Genomic DNA, 18,061 nt, shown 5'->3' with positions numbered 1-18,061 from the left:
GGGGGCAAATTTAGGGGTCAGGCCCCCCGTAGGCACAACATTATCAGTCGCCACCCATCAAGTCAGTGCACCCTTCATGTCGGGCCCTACTGACTGCCAAAGCAGCACCAATCTCATCCCCCCACTTCCAACACCATAAGTTACTGATCATTGCTCCCTCCTCCCTCCCCAGGTACAAAATAAGTCATAATGACAACAACAAAAAAGTCACCAGGGCTCCCTCTGGCCATCGGCCAATCACTAGGGCTCTCATGAAAGTGGAGGAGGAGAGAACAAGGCAAGAGGGCCCTTCCCGTGAGGGCTTACAGTAAAAAAGGATGGTGAATTTGGAGATATAATAGGTGGGAGGTCAGAGGAACTGTATAGTGGGAAAAGTAGAGGGTATTTTGCCCCAGAGCAATTCAACAATATGCTTTGTTTAATGCACGGAACCAGTGAGATCCTAAAGAACCACGTTACATTTGATGCCAGTGTAATCCTTGCTCTTCAGTATTGTAGATGTTGCACTTGAGCTGTCTGGTAATCGCCATGCCCAGTGTTTTCACACCATAGTCTACTACAAGTGTTTTCTTGTACACTGAAAGAGGCTGTGCCATCTGTACTGACGTAGAGTGAACCATTGGGGAAATACAGGTCTTGTCTTACATGTACAGTAGCAGGACTCTCCCTAATATATTGCACCCCATTGCTCTGCCCACCCAACTGAAGTATGACTGTACGTATATATTAATTACATTTAGGGCTGTATTCAATAACTGTCGGAAGCTGCCGTCTTGTCGGAAAGACAGCAGCTTTCCGACAGAAATAGGTCGGAAGGGGTTCCGACCTATTCAGTAGGGGACTTGTCGGAAAACACGTAGATCGGCGGAATAGCCACTGATCTGCGTGTTTCTGTCGGAAATGGGGCCAAATCCGACAGGTTTTGGCCCCCTTTCCGACAAACTCAATCCAACTTGAAAACAAGTCGGATTGAGGTGACGAGACAAGCGGTGCTGCGGGCCGCGGGGGGGAGCAGAGATCGGCGGCCGGTGGGGGGAGCTGGTTGCGGGGGGACGTGTCTGCGGTGCCGGGGGGAGGCACTGCAGGGAGAGACATGTCCCCCCACAGCGCCTCGCCCCGCCGCCCCAGACATGTTCCCCCGCAGCCAGCTCCCGCCGCCAGCTGCCGATCTCTGCTCCCCCTGCGGCCCAGCTTACCCGTGCAGCCGTCCCGCTCACGCACGCCACCATCTGCCCTCCTGGCCGCTGTTGTCAGCGCATCCGCAGCCGCTGACAGCAGCGGCCGTCCATTGAATAGGGGTTTTCGGATCCATTCCGACAACTGCATGTCGGAATGGATCCGACTTTTATTGAATATACCCCTTAGTGCAGTTTGTAAAAACATAAATAGGATGGTTTCTGCAATTCGTATAATAATGATCAATGTTGATAGTCATCTAGAGCAGGCCTGACCTACCTGTGGCTCTCCAGCTGTTGTGAAACTACAAGTCCCAGCATGCCCTGCCACAGTTTGGCTGTTAGGGTATGCTAAAACTGGTGCAGGGCATGCTAGGATGTGTAGTTTCAGCACAGCTGGAGAGCCACGGGTTGGACAGGCCTGATCTAGAGCGTAATTGGTGTTTTGATCAGGAGTGGTTACAGTACAATCAGTGGATTTTCAGTGCCTATAAAAAGGGACATGGATTATTATGGCAAAAACATAAATAAATAATACATGAAAGAATATGTACAGATTACCAGGGGCGGTTTAAGAGATGAGAGGGCCGGTGTGCAGGTTCTATGTGGGCCCCTCCTCTAAGGCAGCCCAGTAGACTCAGCGGGTGGCTCGAGTATATAGTAGATATAATTGATAGTGTCTTTTGGTAGCTGGAGGATGATGTCGGAATTATGGAGGACAATAGTGTAGGGCAATGGAAGGCGCAGACGTTATAGTGACAAGATGTTGACCATGTTCCTCCTGCGCAAACTCACTTAACAGATTACAAGGAAAACAACAGATATAATTGGTTACCTTTAGGGATGCCTGACAATTTAGCTTCTGAGATTCGCAGGTAATTCAGTTTCAAACCGTCGAAAGCTCCAGCTTCAATGCCTCCATTCTGAAGAGGGTTTCCTCCCATTTCTGGAGAGAAGGTAACAAATGAAATTCTATTTAATTTATAGTTAGTTTTTTTCTTTAGTGAAAACTTCTGGTTTGCCTCTTGCTGGCTAAAACACAGGACCGGTGGAGGGGTCAGAGGAGGCGGACGTTACAATCTGTGCTCTCTGTGATGCCGCTACTGTGTGTCTGCTGTTCCTCCATGTCAGCTACAGGCTGGAAGTGTAGCACTGACCTGTCGGCACCTGATGCCTAAATAAAATAATGACTGAGATCGGCCATCTATTTAGGTCCTTACACTCTGCATTTCCTGTTCACAATTCATTCATACTTTTTGCGGAGAAACCCTTTGATACTTTTTTGCATATATGTGCAAAACAGACCAAAGGATCTATTTTGCAAATGTAACAGACAACCTTGAGGATAGTTATCAAAGCTTAGAGAGAAATTAAGAGGAGAGAGAGAAAGTTCCAACAATAAACTCCTGTAATTTTTCAAACGCAGTCTGTAAAATGGCAGTTATAAGCCGATTGGTAGGTACTTTGGGGGTAATTCAGGCCTGATCGCTCGTTAGCATTTTTTGCAGCGCTGCGATCAGGTCAGAACTGCGCATGCATACGCACCGCAATGCACAGGCGCGTTGCACAGGTACAAAGCGTATCGCCGCTCAGCGATGGGTTTGTGCGGAGAATCCATTCGCACGGGCGATCGCAAGGAGATTGACAGGAAGAGGGCGTTTGTGGGTGGTAACTGACGGTTTTCTGGGAGTGGTTTGAAAAACGCAGGCGTGTCCATGAGTTTGCAGGGAGGGTTCCTGACGTCAATTCCGGTCATGGACAGGCTGATGTGATCGCAGCGGCTGAGTAAGTCCTGGGCTACTCAGAGACTGCACAAAATCTGTTTGTACCGCTCTGCTACATATGCAATTGCACACTTGCAAAGCGAAAATACACTCACCTATGGGCGGCGACTATCTGTTCGCAATAGTGCAAAAAACCCCTAGCGAGCGGTCAGGTCTTAGACCCATTATCTCTCCACTTTATCTCTCACCAAGCCTTGATAAATACCCCTCTCTGTTAGAAATGATTCAGTACACTCTTAAGTTGTATCTACCTGGTACCTCTCACTGCCATCTTCATATTGAGGGGCTTTTTGCAAGAGGTTTAATGGGAAAAGGCTACTAACGCCATCTTACAATGGCGTTAGTTTGGCTGCCGAGGACAAGCTCCAAATAGCTACGCTTTTTCTTAGCTTCATATATTAGGTAATATCGCCATCCCCCTAGAGATGTATGGGGATGGCAGTATCCTTTGTTAACTATTAACATGGCAGAGATTAGTGAATTTCTTGGTGTTAGAGTTTTAATAAACTGCCCTGATTCTAATATGACCCTTTCTAGGGCAAAAACTGCCAGAATTATGGCTTGATAAACCTGACTCCTTTGTGGCTGGAAACCAGAAATAAATTGATCAGCTCGTCAGTTTATGAATGACATGTCTTGAAGCTGAAACATTGTTGCAGCAATAAACAAAAACTACTGTAGGTTACGCAACGTGACCGTCTCTGTCTAGTGAATTGGGAATGACGGGATATAAAAGTCCAGACGTCTAGCTTATTCAATTGAACTGATACATGTCTGCTGAACTATAGCTTACGTTCAAAGCCTTAAACCACTCTTCCTCTCTCTACATCTTTAGGGGCGTAATCATTTAGGGCGGGATGTATTAAGACACATCGCCGCCCCTCGCCGCTTACCGCAGCGATGTTGATCGTATATGTACTAACATATGTGATCAATATCGCAATGTGGTGACGGCGGCCCCCCCGCAATACCTGTGAGGTGGTCTGCGGGGGGTCTCCGTCACCTCCCAGGGGTCTCCACACTGCCTGGATGCTGGGAAGCAGCAGCAGGCTGACTCCGGCGCCTCCTCCTCCCCCCTGCAGCCGGAAGGACCTCCGGCTGCGTTGCTAGGGGGAGGAGGAGATTACCTTCCGGGAGGAAGGTAAGCTGGGGGCGGGGGGGGGGGGGGGGGGGGCGGTGTCGGTGTCGGTGGGTTGCGGCGGTCGGCGATAAGAAGCCCATAGGCTTCTAGATAACCTGGACGGCGAAAACACGGCGGTAGGGTCCTTAGTAAATTTGAAAATGCGGTAAAATCCCCATTTTCGGGGGTTTTACCGCATTTTTTCCTTTAGTACATCCCGCCCTTAGTGCCGGTTCTTTCGTCCAGGCGAAAAATGGCACTTTTCGGCTGTTTATAGGTCGAATTTACATTCGACCTATTCAATGCCCGTGCCGTTTTTTTTCAACTGGAGGAAAAAAAAAACGTCACGGCCGAAAACCACGTGGATTGGCGAATTTGCCGCCAATCCATCTGTTTTGGCGAATTTGCGGGTGTTTTTGCCGGTTTGTGGTCCAATTTCGCCCACGCCGATTCGTCCACCAAAAAAAAAAAAAAAAAGGCATGGGCGAAAAGTGACTCCAAAATGGGCGAAAACGCTCACAACTGAAGACACTGATGTCGAATTAGTGTCGTTTCTTCGTCTAGCCGAAGAAAACGGCACTAAATGAATATGCCCCTTAGCCTCATCCCTCTCCATGTTCCCTACTACCCTCTCCGCTCCTCCTTTGACCAAAACCTTTTCTCCACCCTTGGTCATTTCCTCTCACGCTTGTCCCAAGATGTCGCTCAAGTTGCCCCCATCCTATGGAACTCACTCCCATGCACAGCTTTATATACTGTACACCCTTAAAACTAACCTTTTTTATGAAAGAGAACCAGCCCTCCTGATAGCTCCTCACTATTCTCCTCTACCCCTCTTCCATATAACATTTGCAGTTCAGCCATCAACCATTCTACCAGATTGGCAAGGTGGTGGGGGGCATAGCACAATCAAGTGGGCAGTGTGGGGTAGGTGACACCAAGCTTACATCACGATGACTCCATTCAGCGCATTGCGTAATCAAGCCGTCCGGGACCACCCACTTCACTCAGGAAATGGGCAGCAATGGGTGGTTTCTGGAAGTCTTGCCTACTTTGCCAGCCATCCAGATGAGCCACCCGAGATTTGTGAGTCTCCCGGACATAGGCAAGTATGCTCTTCTCCTTTGTCTTCTTCTCCCTTTCAGTGACTCTGTTTGCTCGCCCATACATTGCATACATTTATGGGGCACTTGTCTCTGTATGCTCCTGCTAGATCCCGCAGGTTGCGCTGTAACGCAGATCTGCTGGTGAGTAGCCATGCATACGGTCGCAACACCCAGAGCAGACTTACCGATGCAGTTCATGTTTTTGAGTCCATTGAAGACATCCTTTGGAATCTTTTTGATGTTGTTTTCATGAATCCGTAGTTCCACCAAGGATTTGGGCAGGCTCTTTGGAATCTCCTCAAGGTTGTTTTTTGAAATGTACAACTTTTGCAGCTTGTGCAATGGTTCAAAAGCCTTCTCGTTAACTTTGGAGATTTTGTTGTTTACTAAAACCAGGGCCTGGATTAATTGAAAACAGATGAAGTAATTGAATTATACTGAGCGGCCTTTTATTTGCTTATCGTTACTGTGTGTCATGCTGACATAAACCTCCGCTAATGTTCGAACACTAACCCATTGTCTTGGCGTTGGAAAACTCTTCAGCGGGCGGTTGGCCCATTTGGCCGCTATAATACTACACTAAAACAAGCAGTGTACCTTTCAGTTTAAGTTTATGTGACTGTGGGAAAGGTAATATAGAGGGGCAATTGTGCACAGTGCTACATGACAACTCTCCCCTCTTCAAATACAGTATATTTCACAGAGTGTTTTAAGTGCTTATTAGAAGCTACAGGGGGAACAGTATCAAACTTTGGAGAGTGATAGAGAGGAGCGAGATAAAGTACTAATCAATCAGCCCCTGTCATTTTTCAAACGTAGCCTGTAACATGACAGTTAGAAGCTGATTGACTGGTACTTTATCTCTCCCCACTTAATCATTCTCCTATATTTGATAGGTCTCCCCCACAATGTTTGATAACGCCGGATGTGCAATAAACATTCAAGAAAAGCTGTAAAGGCAACAGCGTTAAAATTGTATATGTGACACCACAATAAGGGGCATTGGGGGTCATTCCGAGTTGATCGTAACTGTGCTAAATTTAGCACAGCGACGATCATCTTCCCTGATATGCGGGGGGACGCCCAGCACAGGGCTAGTCCGCCCCACATGTCAGTCCGCCCCCGACCCCCCCGACCCCCGCACAAATACAAAAGCATCGCACAGCGGCGATGCTTTTGTATTTGAGGAGTAACTCCCGGCCAGCGCAGGTCCTGCGGCTGGCCGGGAGTTAGCTGTCGCTGCCACTGGCCGCAGCGGCTGCATGAGACGTCACGCAGCCACCGCAGCCCCCCCCCTACGGTCCGTCCACCCCTGCGTTGGCCGTACCGCTCCCCCTAAACGGCAGCTTAACGCCGCCGTTCAGCCCCCCTCCCGCCCAGCGACCGCCTTTGTCTCAGAGGTGATCGCTAGGCAATGAAAGCTGCAATGCGCTGGTGCACTGTGGCGTTGGTGCATGCGCTGTTCCGACCCGATCGCTGCGACAAACTGCAGTGAGCGATCGGGTCGGAATGACCGCCATAATTACAGGGATATTTCTGGAAACAAAACACAGTCATTTTGGGGGGATACCAACAAAAATTGAGTGGTAAATTTACTAAGATGGGCGTTCTATTTAAGATGGGATGTTGCCCATAGCAACCAATTAGATTCTACTTCTCATTTATCTAGCACCTTCTAGAAGATAATACCTGGAATTTGATTGGTTGCAACATCCCATCTTAAATAGAACTCCCATTTTAGTAAATTTACCCCTAAGTATCCCCTAATATAAAATGGGGAGCCACATCAGGTATCTGCCATTTCCCCCATAGGCTTCTATAGGGGTTGCTAAATTGGGAAATTACCAAGCTCCGAAAAGCAAATGCCATCTTAAGTGGGCTACACATTGCAAAATCTCCTGGAAGAGGGATCACTTTGCTTGTAACACATTGAGGAACAGTTGGGGTCCCTATCAGGCGATACTTCATTTCTTGCTGCCGCGATATACGATAAAAAAATGGCAATTATCGGGACCAATAAATTGTAAATGCACCCCTAAGGCTGCAGCTTATAAAAGGTGTCCATTTACTGTAATGTTCCTAATAGCAAGCCCCAAAAGCAGTTCCAGATTAAGGGAGGGGCGACAGGGGCGGCCGCCCAGGCCCCCCACACACTAGGGGACTGCTTTTGCAATTGGAGCAGTCTCCCTCCGGTGGCTCATCTACTGCTCCGGCGCTGTCCCAGGCCAGGCTGCTGTTCCATGATGCCAGGTAGAGTGAGTGTCTCTCGTGGGGAAGTGGGGTCATCTTTGGCAGCAATTTTAGTAATGGGGTACCCACACCTTCGTTGCCCTGGCCTTATTCCGGCCCATCAGTGTAACTCATAAATAGCACAATTACATTCAGCTATGTGTTGGACCTCTGAGTTTCTACTACAGAATATAACAGTAAGTGTAAGCGTTTCTCACGTATAGGCTGGTAAGTCCCTTAAAATCGTCTTTTTTTATTTCCATTATTTTGTTGTTCTGTAGGTCCAGGAGGGTGGTGTCCTTGGGAATGTTTTTGGGCACACTTATCAGACCTAAAACAGAAATAAACATTTTGTAAATGGTTGCATAGTTAAAAACTATGGATTCTAGCTGTATGCATGCACTAAGGGGGACATTTACTAAGCAGTGATAAGAGCAGAGAAGTGAGCCAGTGGAGAAGTTGCCCATGGCAACCAATCAGCACTGAAGTAATATCTATAATTTACGGGTCTGGGACTCCAGGTCGACAACAAAATTGTCGACACACCTTAGGTCGACACCAATTGGTCGACACACCTTATGTCGACATGGACAAAGGTCGACATGGAAAAAGGTCGACATTAGTTTTTTATGTTTTTTTGGTGTCGTTTTCTTCGTAGAGTGACCGGGAACCCCAATTAGTGCACCGCGTCCCCTCGCATGGCTCGCTTCGCTCGCCATGCTTCGGGCATGGTGCCTTCGCTCCGCTCCGCTTCGCTCGGCACAGATTACCGTTCCAATCGTAGTCCACATGGATCGTTAAGTATGAAAAAGTTCCAAAAAAGAAAAAAATTGTGAAAAAGTCATGTCGACCTTTATCCATGTCGACCTTGTTCATGTCGACATTTTGTCCATGTCGACCTAAGGTGTGTCGACCAATTGGCGGCGACCTAAGGTGTGTCGACCTTTTTGTTGTCGACCTGGAGTCCGGATACCATAATTTACATACTATAAAATTATACAGAACTGCTGATTGGTTGATGGGGCAACTTCTCCACTGGCTCACTTCTCCGCTCTTATCACTGCTTAGTAAACGTCCCTCTAAGTTCCCGATGGATACAGGTTGGGGGGGAGATGCCTTGGAGAGAGATAAAGTACCAAACAATCAGCTCTCAACTGCCACTTTTCAAACACAGGGGCAGATGTGTTGTGCTGCAGGCTCAGATATTATTTGTGCGGACCCCTTCACCTCTGGATCATGGTGAAGGGGATCCAGATTATGGCAGCATGTATTAATGTCTAGTTTTCTGAAGAGGGAGAGTGTTAAATGACCTGTTCCTCATGTGCACGCTCCCTCCTTTGGCTCTTCTATATCGCGGGTTAGGCTCTGTGCGCATGTGCAGCTGTTTTTTCCCCCAGCGGCAACCACTGGGCTATTGAAAAAAATAAATAAATTATTGTTTAATCCCTGGCTGTTGAAGCCGACAGCCAGGGATAGTGCTATGCATGTGTCGACACATCGGCATGCTATCTTCTAGATAGCAGCGTTGATATACAGATGGGTCCACATTTATCTTGACCTTTAATAGGATTAACTGAGACTGACCAATCGGACTTAATCCCCTGCTGTAATGACTTAATCCCCTGCTGTATTGTTCTCTGTATTGTATTGCAGCTGAGAACAATAGATTAATGGTTTATGCTAATAAATCATGTTGTGCCTAGGCGCAGAAAACTAGTCAAGATAACCGTGGACCCATCTGTACACCGGGGCGGCCCCGTCATTACCGACACATCTCAACATTACTACATGGGGAAGAAATGGTATCAGTGTACGTAATGTGCGCTGATACCACTAAACCCCATAACGGAAGTTCATACATCTACCCCACAGCCTGTAAACTGACAGGAGCTGTTTGGTTGGTACTTTATCTCGCTGCACTTTATCTCTCTCCAAGCTTTGATAAATCCCCCCTTTAGGGGGACATGTACTAAGCAGTGATAAATGTGGAGAAGTGAGCCAGTGGAGAAGTTGCCCATGGCAACCAATCAGCATCAACGTAACATTTATAATTTGCATACTATAAAAATGTGCAGAGCAGCTGATTGGTTGCCATAGGCAACTTCTCCACTGGCTCACTTCTCCGCTCTTATCACTGCTTAGTAAATGTCCCCCTTAGTCTCTATATATATGAATCATAAGTTTTTCTGTTTCCTTGACAACTGAGGAAGAATAGTACCCACTATAACTTGTTGCTTTAATCCAACCTAAACAATTTCTTTATACAAGGTGTGCCTTGGAATCGTCTGATTTTCCAGTGACTATATGAAACGAAACGTCTGTCTAGTTCCCTACATGCAAATTGCTCTGACGCAGAGTGGGATGTACAACAGTGTATGTAGCGCCAACAAATGGACGCACGCATATGCGCTTAAGACTTGCACAATCCTGTCTCTGCATCCGGAGAGGAGGAAAGGGGCAGTACTGGCGTGCAAACACCTTGTAGCAGAGCAGATGAAAATGCACAATGATGAAGATGATGATGAGGATGGAAACCAGAAGCCTGTGCTGACGCTGTAGGGGCAGACCTGAGATGTGTACGGTTAGGCATATGTACAGAAATACAGTCCTTTGTGGTGCTCTTAGAGGAATTTACGCCCTTATTGCCAACAACTCTGCGCCAAGTTGTCAACAACTCTGCATAAGTGTTCCTTGAGTATAGTGTGGACACAGATGGCTCAGGCAAATAAAATAGTGGCTTTCTGCCATTTGCATAACATACTTACACATTTCACCTTGTTAGTTGTGGCTTTGATGCTGACGGCTGATGACATTTCCACGTTATACAACCCAAGAGTTTGCGTTTCCGCCTATTAGGGCCCCAGTAAACTAGTTCATGGTTCATCTACATCATTCGTTATGTGCGATCAGGGCCGTAGAGAGCGGGGTTGGGCCTGGGTACTGTAGGGGGTGTGGCCTAATCGTGGAAGTGTGGCCCCGTGCAGTGGCGTAAGTTCATCCCAGTCGCCCGGAGGCGAGGTGAAGTCTGGTGCCCCTCCCCATACCTCCCAACTATTCAGATTTTCGTAGGACAGTCCAGTTTTTTGGGATTGTCCCGCGGTTGGGGGTGTGGGGGGTGGGGAAGGGAGGGGGGGGGTGTTGGGAGGCTCCTGCACTCGCTGCAGAGAATAGACACTTGCGCACAGCGTCTATTCGGTGGAGACAGAGGGAGAGGGGGCATGCCAGCAGCTCACAGGGCGCTGGGCTTGCCCCCTGAGTGATTAAAATGGGGGCGTGTCTTGCAGTTGTGTCTCTCCCATGAAGCCACGCCCCTTTACACAGACCACACTCCCTTTTCAAAATTGGGTGCGGCTTTGCCGCACAAGTGTCCCTCCTCCACTCCCCTAAATGTTGGGAGGTATGCCTTCCCCCATTAAAGGAAAATAGAAAACAAATATGATGTTTGTGAGTGTGTGTATGTATATGTGTATGTGGCACCTCTCAACTTTTCAAAGGGGTTTTGTAACCCTGAAATGTTCGTATTCATGTTGTGATTTTTTCCAATACACTTTGACGTGTTGGAAGTCTCCAAGTGCCGCTGCGTTTACTCTAATACTGTCTGTTTTGATCCCAGAATAATAGCAGGCTCCATCCCATCTAATACTACAAGTTCTTTTTGTTGGTAACCTTTTAATGGACTATGGGTGGGATGTACTAACGAGAAAATGTAGTTTTACTGCATTTCCCGTATGTACTAAGACACGGCCGCTGTGTTTTTCTGATGCGGAGGGTAAGCCTATGGGGTTCTTTCTGCATCAGTGTTGTCAGAGGGATCTGATTGGATCGATCCCAGCATCCCCCTGGCCGCTGAATCCTTCTGTGCATGCGCAAATAGACTTCCGGGTCATAAACCTGGAAGTCCAGGGACCGGCGGCCATTGCAAAGGAATGCTCTTATCGGGACTCGAGAGTGCTGCCCTTTATAATACTAATTACATATGTAAGTACATATGCGATTGGTGTCGGTGCGGTGCAGCGGGATGTACCGCGCAAGGTTGGTACATGACGCCCCGTATACGAACGTCTGTGGCATATTCTTTATGAACTCAAGAGTAAGTCATTATTCAGTGATGTAGAAATAAATCATAGAAGATACCAAATTTGTATGTAATGCAGTGGCGGAACTGCGACCAAAAAGGAGGCGTGTCATCGTTGGTAGGGCATAGCCTTGCCCCCCCCCCCATCCTCAGTTACATCACTCTGGGGGCGTGGTACAACAGCCCCGGAGCTGCTGGGTTGCCCCCGGTGACTAGTGTCTGCAATGTCAGCTTCTTCTCAATGACAGGAGTCGGGCGCTGCAGGAGAATGTCACACTGCAGCACCCAGCTCCCAGTCACTGCAGAGGAGCCGCCATTTTGGTGTCACCCCCCTGGAAGGGTGACACCTCAGTACGACCCGCGGCCCCCATGTAATATAAGAGAAGAAAAATGATGGATTTATCATTCCTTTATAATTGCTGCTTGGAACCTTTAAGGTTTAACAATGCCGGAAATGTATTAAAATCCAACATATTTGCCATATTTACGTTGCACAACCCAGAGCATGCTTATGCAGTTATGTAATGCGGATTGCACAGCTGCATATTTTTAACATGATTATTTTTATGTGTTTTTTGTGTTGTTTTTTTAACATTGTGATCTTTACATTCCCAGGACTCTATCAGTATGTACCAAGGAGTTTCTGGCAAATGTCATCAGTCAGACATCTGCCACACAGGGTATCCCGCAGGGCACTTTCTCCTCCATAGGGTCAGACTTTTACCTGTTCTGCTTCTGCTCACTTAGTAAAACACATCACCCCCTTTGGTTTTCATTACCCCATGGTAATGCCCCCTCTCTGCGCTGGCCGGTAATGGAAATGATTATACAGAGCGCTGAGCATGCTGGGGGAAAGTATACAGCAGCTGGCTGGGAGTGGGTCCCACATAACTCACGTTTGTCTTTACTAAATAGGTTGTCAATTAGCAATGCCAACTTCACGGCTCACTACAGCCGCAGCCGCACCACTCGCAGCACAGTTTTTAGAGTTTGTTTAAAATTCACAGTTGCAGATTCAAATGAATCAATGGCTGACACATGTGAGCAAACATTTCCATCCACGTCTGGGTATCGGCCGGGGGTGTATATTTTCTTTAACTGAAAAGCTTGAAATTGGACAAAAAATATTTACGTAATGGGAAATGTGGAAGTGTCAAAATGTAATATGGGGGTAAAATTGGGAAAAACATTGAGGAGGAACAATTAAACGCAGAGCCGGCCATAGCTATAGGCAAACTAGGCAATTGCCTAGGGCATTTGATATGCCTAGGGGCATCAGCAGCTTCTGCTGATTAAAATGATATGCGGCATGCCTATATTCTTTGTGTAGCATTTCATATGCAGATACAGCCACAGTCTCACACAGTATATAGGCATGCTGTATATCATTCTAATCAGCAGAAGCTGCTTGTGCATCCTAGCCACATAACAATGCAAATAAGATGCATTTTCATTAAAAAATTTGCCCGACGTTAGCACTGAGGCAAGATTTATGAGGACACATCTGTATCCAAGCAGAGGCAGAGGTCACAGTGTTAGTGGAAGTGTGAGTGCTGTGTGCATGTGAGTGGGTTGGTTGTGCAGTAGTGTTCGGAATATGTGTAAGGAGCATTATGTGTGTCATGTAAAAATGCATTAATAATGTGCAACATATGTATAAGGGGCACTATGTGTGTCATTATGTGTTTAAGGGCATTAATAATGTGTGGCATACTGTATGTGTAACAGGGTACTACTGTATGTGTCATTATGTGTATAGGGGCACTAATAATGTGCATCAAATGTGTAGGGGGCACTGTGTGTGTCATTATGTGTATTAGGGCATTAATAATGTGCGGCATATGTGTAAGGGACATTATGTATAAAAGGGCATTAATAAAGGTTGTCATAATGTGTAAGCACATTATATTTAGAAGGACATTAATAATGTGTCTCATATGTGTTAGGGGCATTACTATGTGGAATTATGTGTTTAAGGTGCTCTTCTATGTGGTGTTGCGTATAGAAAGGGCACTACTGTGTTGTCTAATGTGAATAAAGAGCAATAGGGTGTAGAGTAATGTGAATAAGGAGCAATTCAGTGTGATGTAATGTGAATAAGGGTCTCTACTGTAAGGAGTAATGTTTAAGGTTAAGTGATACTACTGTGGGATGTAATATGAATTATGGACACTATCGCATGATAAAATGTGAATAAAGTGCAGTACTGTGTGGCGTATTTGGAATTGGGGTTACTATTGTGTGGCCATGCCCCTTGCCAGCAAAAACACACCCCTTTTTGGGCTGTGCGCCAAATGTGCGAACTGTTCCTATTTTAAATATAGGGGGTACAAACACCAAAATAAGGACTGCTATGGCTGAGGGGTGATGGTTCTGGGAAAGAAGTGCAAGGTCAGAGGCAGAACCAGCAGTGGTGCTAGGGGGCACTAGCCAAAATCTTGCCTAGGGCATCATATTGGTTAGGGCCGGCTCTGATTAAACAGGATCTTTTTTTTTTTTTTTTTTTTAAATAACCTTATCCCTCCTAAGCAGAGGTTCCCGACCACAGTCCTTAAGGCACACTTAGGGGTAAATTTACTAAGATGGGAGTTCTATTTAAGATAGGATGTTGTCCATAGCAACCAATCAGATTCCTGGTATTATGTTATAGAAGGTGCTAGATAAATGAAAAGTAAAATCTGATTGGTTGCTATGGGCAACATCCCATCTTAAATAGAACTCCCATCTTAGTAAATTTACCCCTAACACTCCAGGTTTTAATGATGTCCATGCTTGAGCGCAGATGGTTAGATCAAAACAACTAAGGTACTTATTTAGGGGGACATTTACTAAGCAGTGATAAGAGCGGAGAACTGAGCCAGTGGGGAAGTTGCCCATGGCAACCAATCAGCACTGAAGTAACATCTATAATTTGTATACTATAAAATGGTACAGAGGTGCTGATTGGTTGATGGGGCAACTTCTCCACTGGCTCACTTCTCCGCTCTTATCACTGCTTAGTAAATGTCCCCCTTAGTCACCTGTGCTCAAGTATATCCTTAAAACCTGACTGTTAGGAGACCGTGGTTGGGAAACCTGCTCTACACCCACTAAATTATCAGCCGGAGTCTCCCCCTAGAGCATTGTTTCCCAGCTCCGGGACACTAATACATAACTCACAGCTGTCCTGATTCCAATGGGCAACCTTGTCCTGCGGGGGGAGTTAGGGTTGTTCAGGGTAATTCTGGATCTACGTAAACCTGAACTGCGCCTGTACAGATCTGGGGCTGTGATGTTGCTTGCAGTGATCCAAATGTCACAGCATGATTGACAGGCTGTTGGTGTGAAGTGGTGACAAGCAGCGTTCCATAAAAAGGGAGCGTGGCGGTCCTGTTTTCTGGGCGTGCTGAAACTGGTGGCTGCATTTCTAGCTGTAGCTTGATTGGCTCTGGCAGTGTGATTTCATCGGACATCCTGAGTGAAGATGCAGTTACATTGCCGGCGGTCAGGATACCGACGCCGATATCCCAACTGCAAACAATGCCGCCTACCGGAATCCTGGCTCACAGCTGTTCCCACTCGTTGATGTCTATGACACCCATAGAGTGGGAATAGAACCTGTGGCGAGCGCATCGTGCCCGCAAGGGACTTCCTATCGCTCGCCCCGCTACCGGCATACTGACGGGCGGGATGCTGTTTGTCTGTATACTGGTGGCTGACATCCCGACCGTTGGTAATACATATTGATCCCCCTGAGTGACCTGAGGGTGACTCAGATGTCCGACTGTCACGCAGTTGACCTGATGCTTCGTCCTTGGATTGCAGAAGCTCGCAGTCGGCATCTTTTAACGACAGATGCATCCTGCGGCTTTTGCACTTTTTTGCATATGTCCTTTGTACGCCGCAGCGGTGCAATTAACGTCCACCTCTGAACTAGCCCCTGAGTTAGGGACATATAAGGAGGTGCTGTCAGCAAGGAGATACACATAATAAAACATGGATGTGAAGTACAGTACTATGACATTTTCAGAGGAAAAATATAAGCCAATTTAATGAAGAAATAATAAATCCACAACTTGATGCCTCCATAAACTCTGCAAGTGTCGGATGAGTTGTCTGTTGGCAAATTCCCTGCGATGTATCATGTCAGGAGGAATCCCCCTGATCTCATTCAGATTTTACAAACAACTTGAGGGGAAGACAGACATTGCACAGCCACTGCCAGCATGGCATCCCTGAGGGACCCTGCACAGCCGAACACTTCCCCTTCATGGAAATGACGTGTGATAAGTACACCTTGGCCCATTTACAATAATATAATTACAGTTGTCCTATCATTCACGTACCAATCCACTTCTCTGTTACTAAAACATAGGTGGTCATTCCAAGTTGATCGCTCGCTGGCATTTTTTAGCAGCCGTGCAAACACTATGCCGCTGCCCACTGGGAGTGTATTTTAGCTTAGCAGAAGTGCGAACAAAGGGATCGCAGAGCAGCTACAAAATAATTTTGTGCAGTTTCAGAGTAGCTTCAGACCTACTCAGCGCTTGCGATCACTTCAGACTATTCAGTTCCTGTTTTGACATCACAAACATGCCCTGCGTTCGCCCAGCCACGCCTGCGTTTTTCCTGGCACGCCTGCGTTTTTTCGAACACTCCCTGAAAACGGTCAGTTGACACCCAGAAACGCCCACTTCATGTCAATCACTATTCGGCCAGCAGTGCGACTGAAAAGCTTCGCTAGACCCTGTGTGAAACTACATCGTTCGTTGTAATAGTACGACCCGCATGCGCATTGCGCCGCATACGCATGTGCAGAAGTGCCAGTTTTTTTGCCTGATCGCTGCGCAGCGAACTAAAGCAGCTAGCGATCAACTCGGAATGACCCCCATAAGCTGAAAATATTTATGACGCTCAAAGTTGCAGAAGCAAGTGCCAACCTTCTTTTTAGACACCTATGATGCATGCTGAATCTGTCTCTTGTTTGCAAAGGTTTCTAAAGCCTGTAGCACAGATCTGACAGGATAGGACGAGGAGGAGACTGTGTATGTATGTATATAAATAGAGAAAATGCAAGCGGATCTTTACATTTTTAGCACAACACATGCTCTGTATAGCTGAACGCACGCATCTATACGGTGATTCCGAGTCATGAACATCGATCTTAATTGCAACACCACTTGCAGATGAATGGATGAAACTGGTTAGTGATAGGACATTTGAGCGTAAGTTAAGTTTAATGTGGCCGTGGTGTAGGCAGTGGCATCACAACGGGGTGACAGGAGTCGGGTGTTGCATCTCTGGGACCCTTGGAGTGACAAAAACGGGGGTTCGGGCCATGAGGCCACCTCACTTACCCACAAAGCCATGCCCCCTTTTTTATGGGCAAATACACCACACCAGGTGTCACCCCTATTAGTGATGCCCCTGGCTGTAGGTGTGTAGTCGGAATTGTGGACTATGGTAAGTATGCAGAGATCTGTCTGATATCACATGCAGGGCTGGTGCAAGTGTGCTCAATCAATGGTGGCGGTTATTTGAACAAGCGGTAGCATAGGAGTGGGGCGGTTGCATAGATATGTATACATCCCAACTTTTGTAAATCGTGTTGCCCACGCTGCAGGGGGAGTGACCTTGGGTCTATGGGGCCACACCCCCTGGTGCATGATGTTGTGGGTGTGTGACCACGTGTGACCCCAGGAGTCCATGAGCCGGGCGGGGAGGCCTGCGTTGCGCCTGGGTCTGGTGGACATTAGAAAAAGTGGGGCACTGTAAAGAACAGGAAAAATAGAGGAATAGGAGACAGCAGGGAGTAGGATAGAAGGAAGAGTAGGGAAAGAACAAGAGAGAGTGAGATAGGAAATATAATGGAGTATGGAAAATGAAGTAGGTAATAAAAATTGTGTAGTAGTTAGCAGCCTCACGAGAAACTGGAAAGAGGCAGGAAGTCCTAGGTCAGCAGCCTATATGTATGACAGGCCAGCCCCTATCCACGATCCAGCCAATCAAGATCCTGAACGTTCTCCCTACGTTCCTCCCGCCACAAAACATTAACCCCTTCCAAGCCAAGGTGATGCATTGAGAGGCGCGCCGCAAGCCCAGACGGTGAGTTTATGCTGCTCGGTCACATTATATGCCCTACGCAGTCTTTCTCGTCATGCAGGGGGTTTGCCCAGTGCTTCAGGAGCTGCTGGGCAATCCCCAGCCTCTTCCTGCACTGGGTGGATGATGTTCACAGAGCGGTCCCCCAAACACCCCCTACGGGACACAATTGCGAATGACTTGCATGCAACTCTGAAACGGGACGACTGTATACAGATAAAGGGTACATAATCCATTACCTAATAACAGAGCAGGGAAAAGCCTCACAGCATGCATTAGTTGGACTGATCTGTGCATGGTTTGGGCATATTGGGGAGCTGGTTAGGGTGTAGTATGGCTGACCAATGGTCTCCTGACTGCCCGGTCAGCATACCGATGCTGGGATCCCTGCAGCATACAGGCGCCGGGATCCCGACGGGGAGGGGCGAGTGCAGCAAGCCCCTTGCGTGCTCACTGCGGGCTCTGTGGCTATCTGCGGTTGCCACGGGTTC

The 18,061-nt window shown here is 47.3% G+C and overlaps 1 protein-coding gene across 4 annotated transcripts in view; it reads right to left on the bottom strand.

The window, feature by feature from the left end:
* BGN (biglycan) overlaps window positions 1-18,061 on the bottom strand; it is a 132,035-nt gene that overhangs the window by 15,011 nt on the left and 98,963 nt on the right. For all 4 annotated transcript variants that reach the window (XM_063936319.1, XM_063936317.1, XM_063936320.1 and 1 more), the window contains exons 3-5: window positions 7,633-7,745; window positions 5,371-5,584; window positions 2,011-2,121 (exon numbers count right to left, since the gene is read on the bottom strand). In XM_063936319.1, the coding sequence (XP_063792389.1) occupies window positions 2,011-2,121; window positions 5,371-5,584; window positions 7,633-7,745 (438 nt within the window). The remainder of the gene's footprint in view (window positions 1-2,010; window positions 2,122-5,370; window positions 5,585-7,632; window positions 7,746-18,061) is intronic.

The sequence above is a fragment of the Pseudophryne corroboree genome, chromosome 8 (genome assembly GCF_028390025.1).
Source record: "Pseudophryne corroboree isolate aPseCor3 chromosome 8, aPseCor3.hap2, whole genome shotgun sequence".
Classification (NCBI taxonomy): Eukaryota; Metazoa; Chordata; class Amphibia; order Anura; family Myobatrachidae; genus Pseudophryne; species Pseudophryne corroboree.
This window is presented reverse-complemented; position numbering and strand designations above follow the sequence as displayed.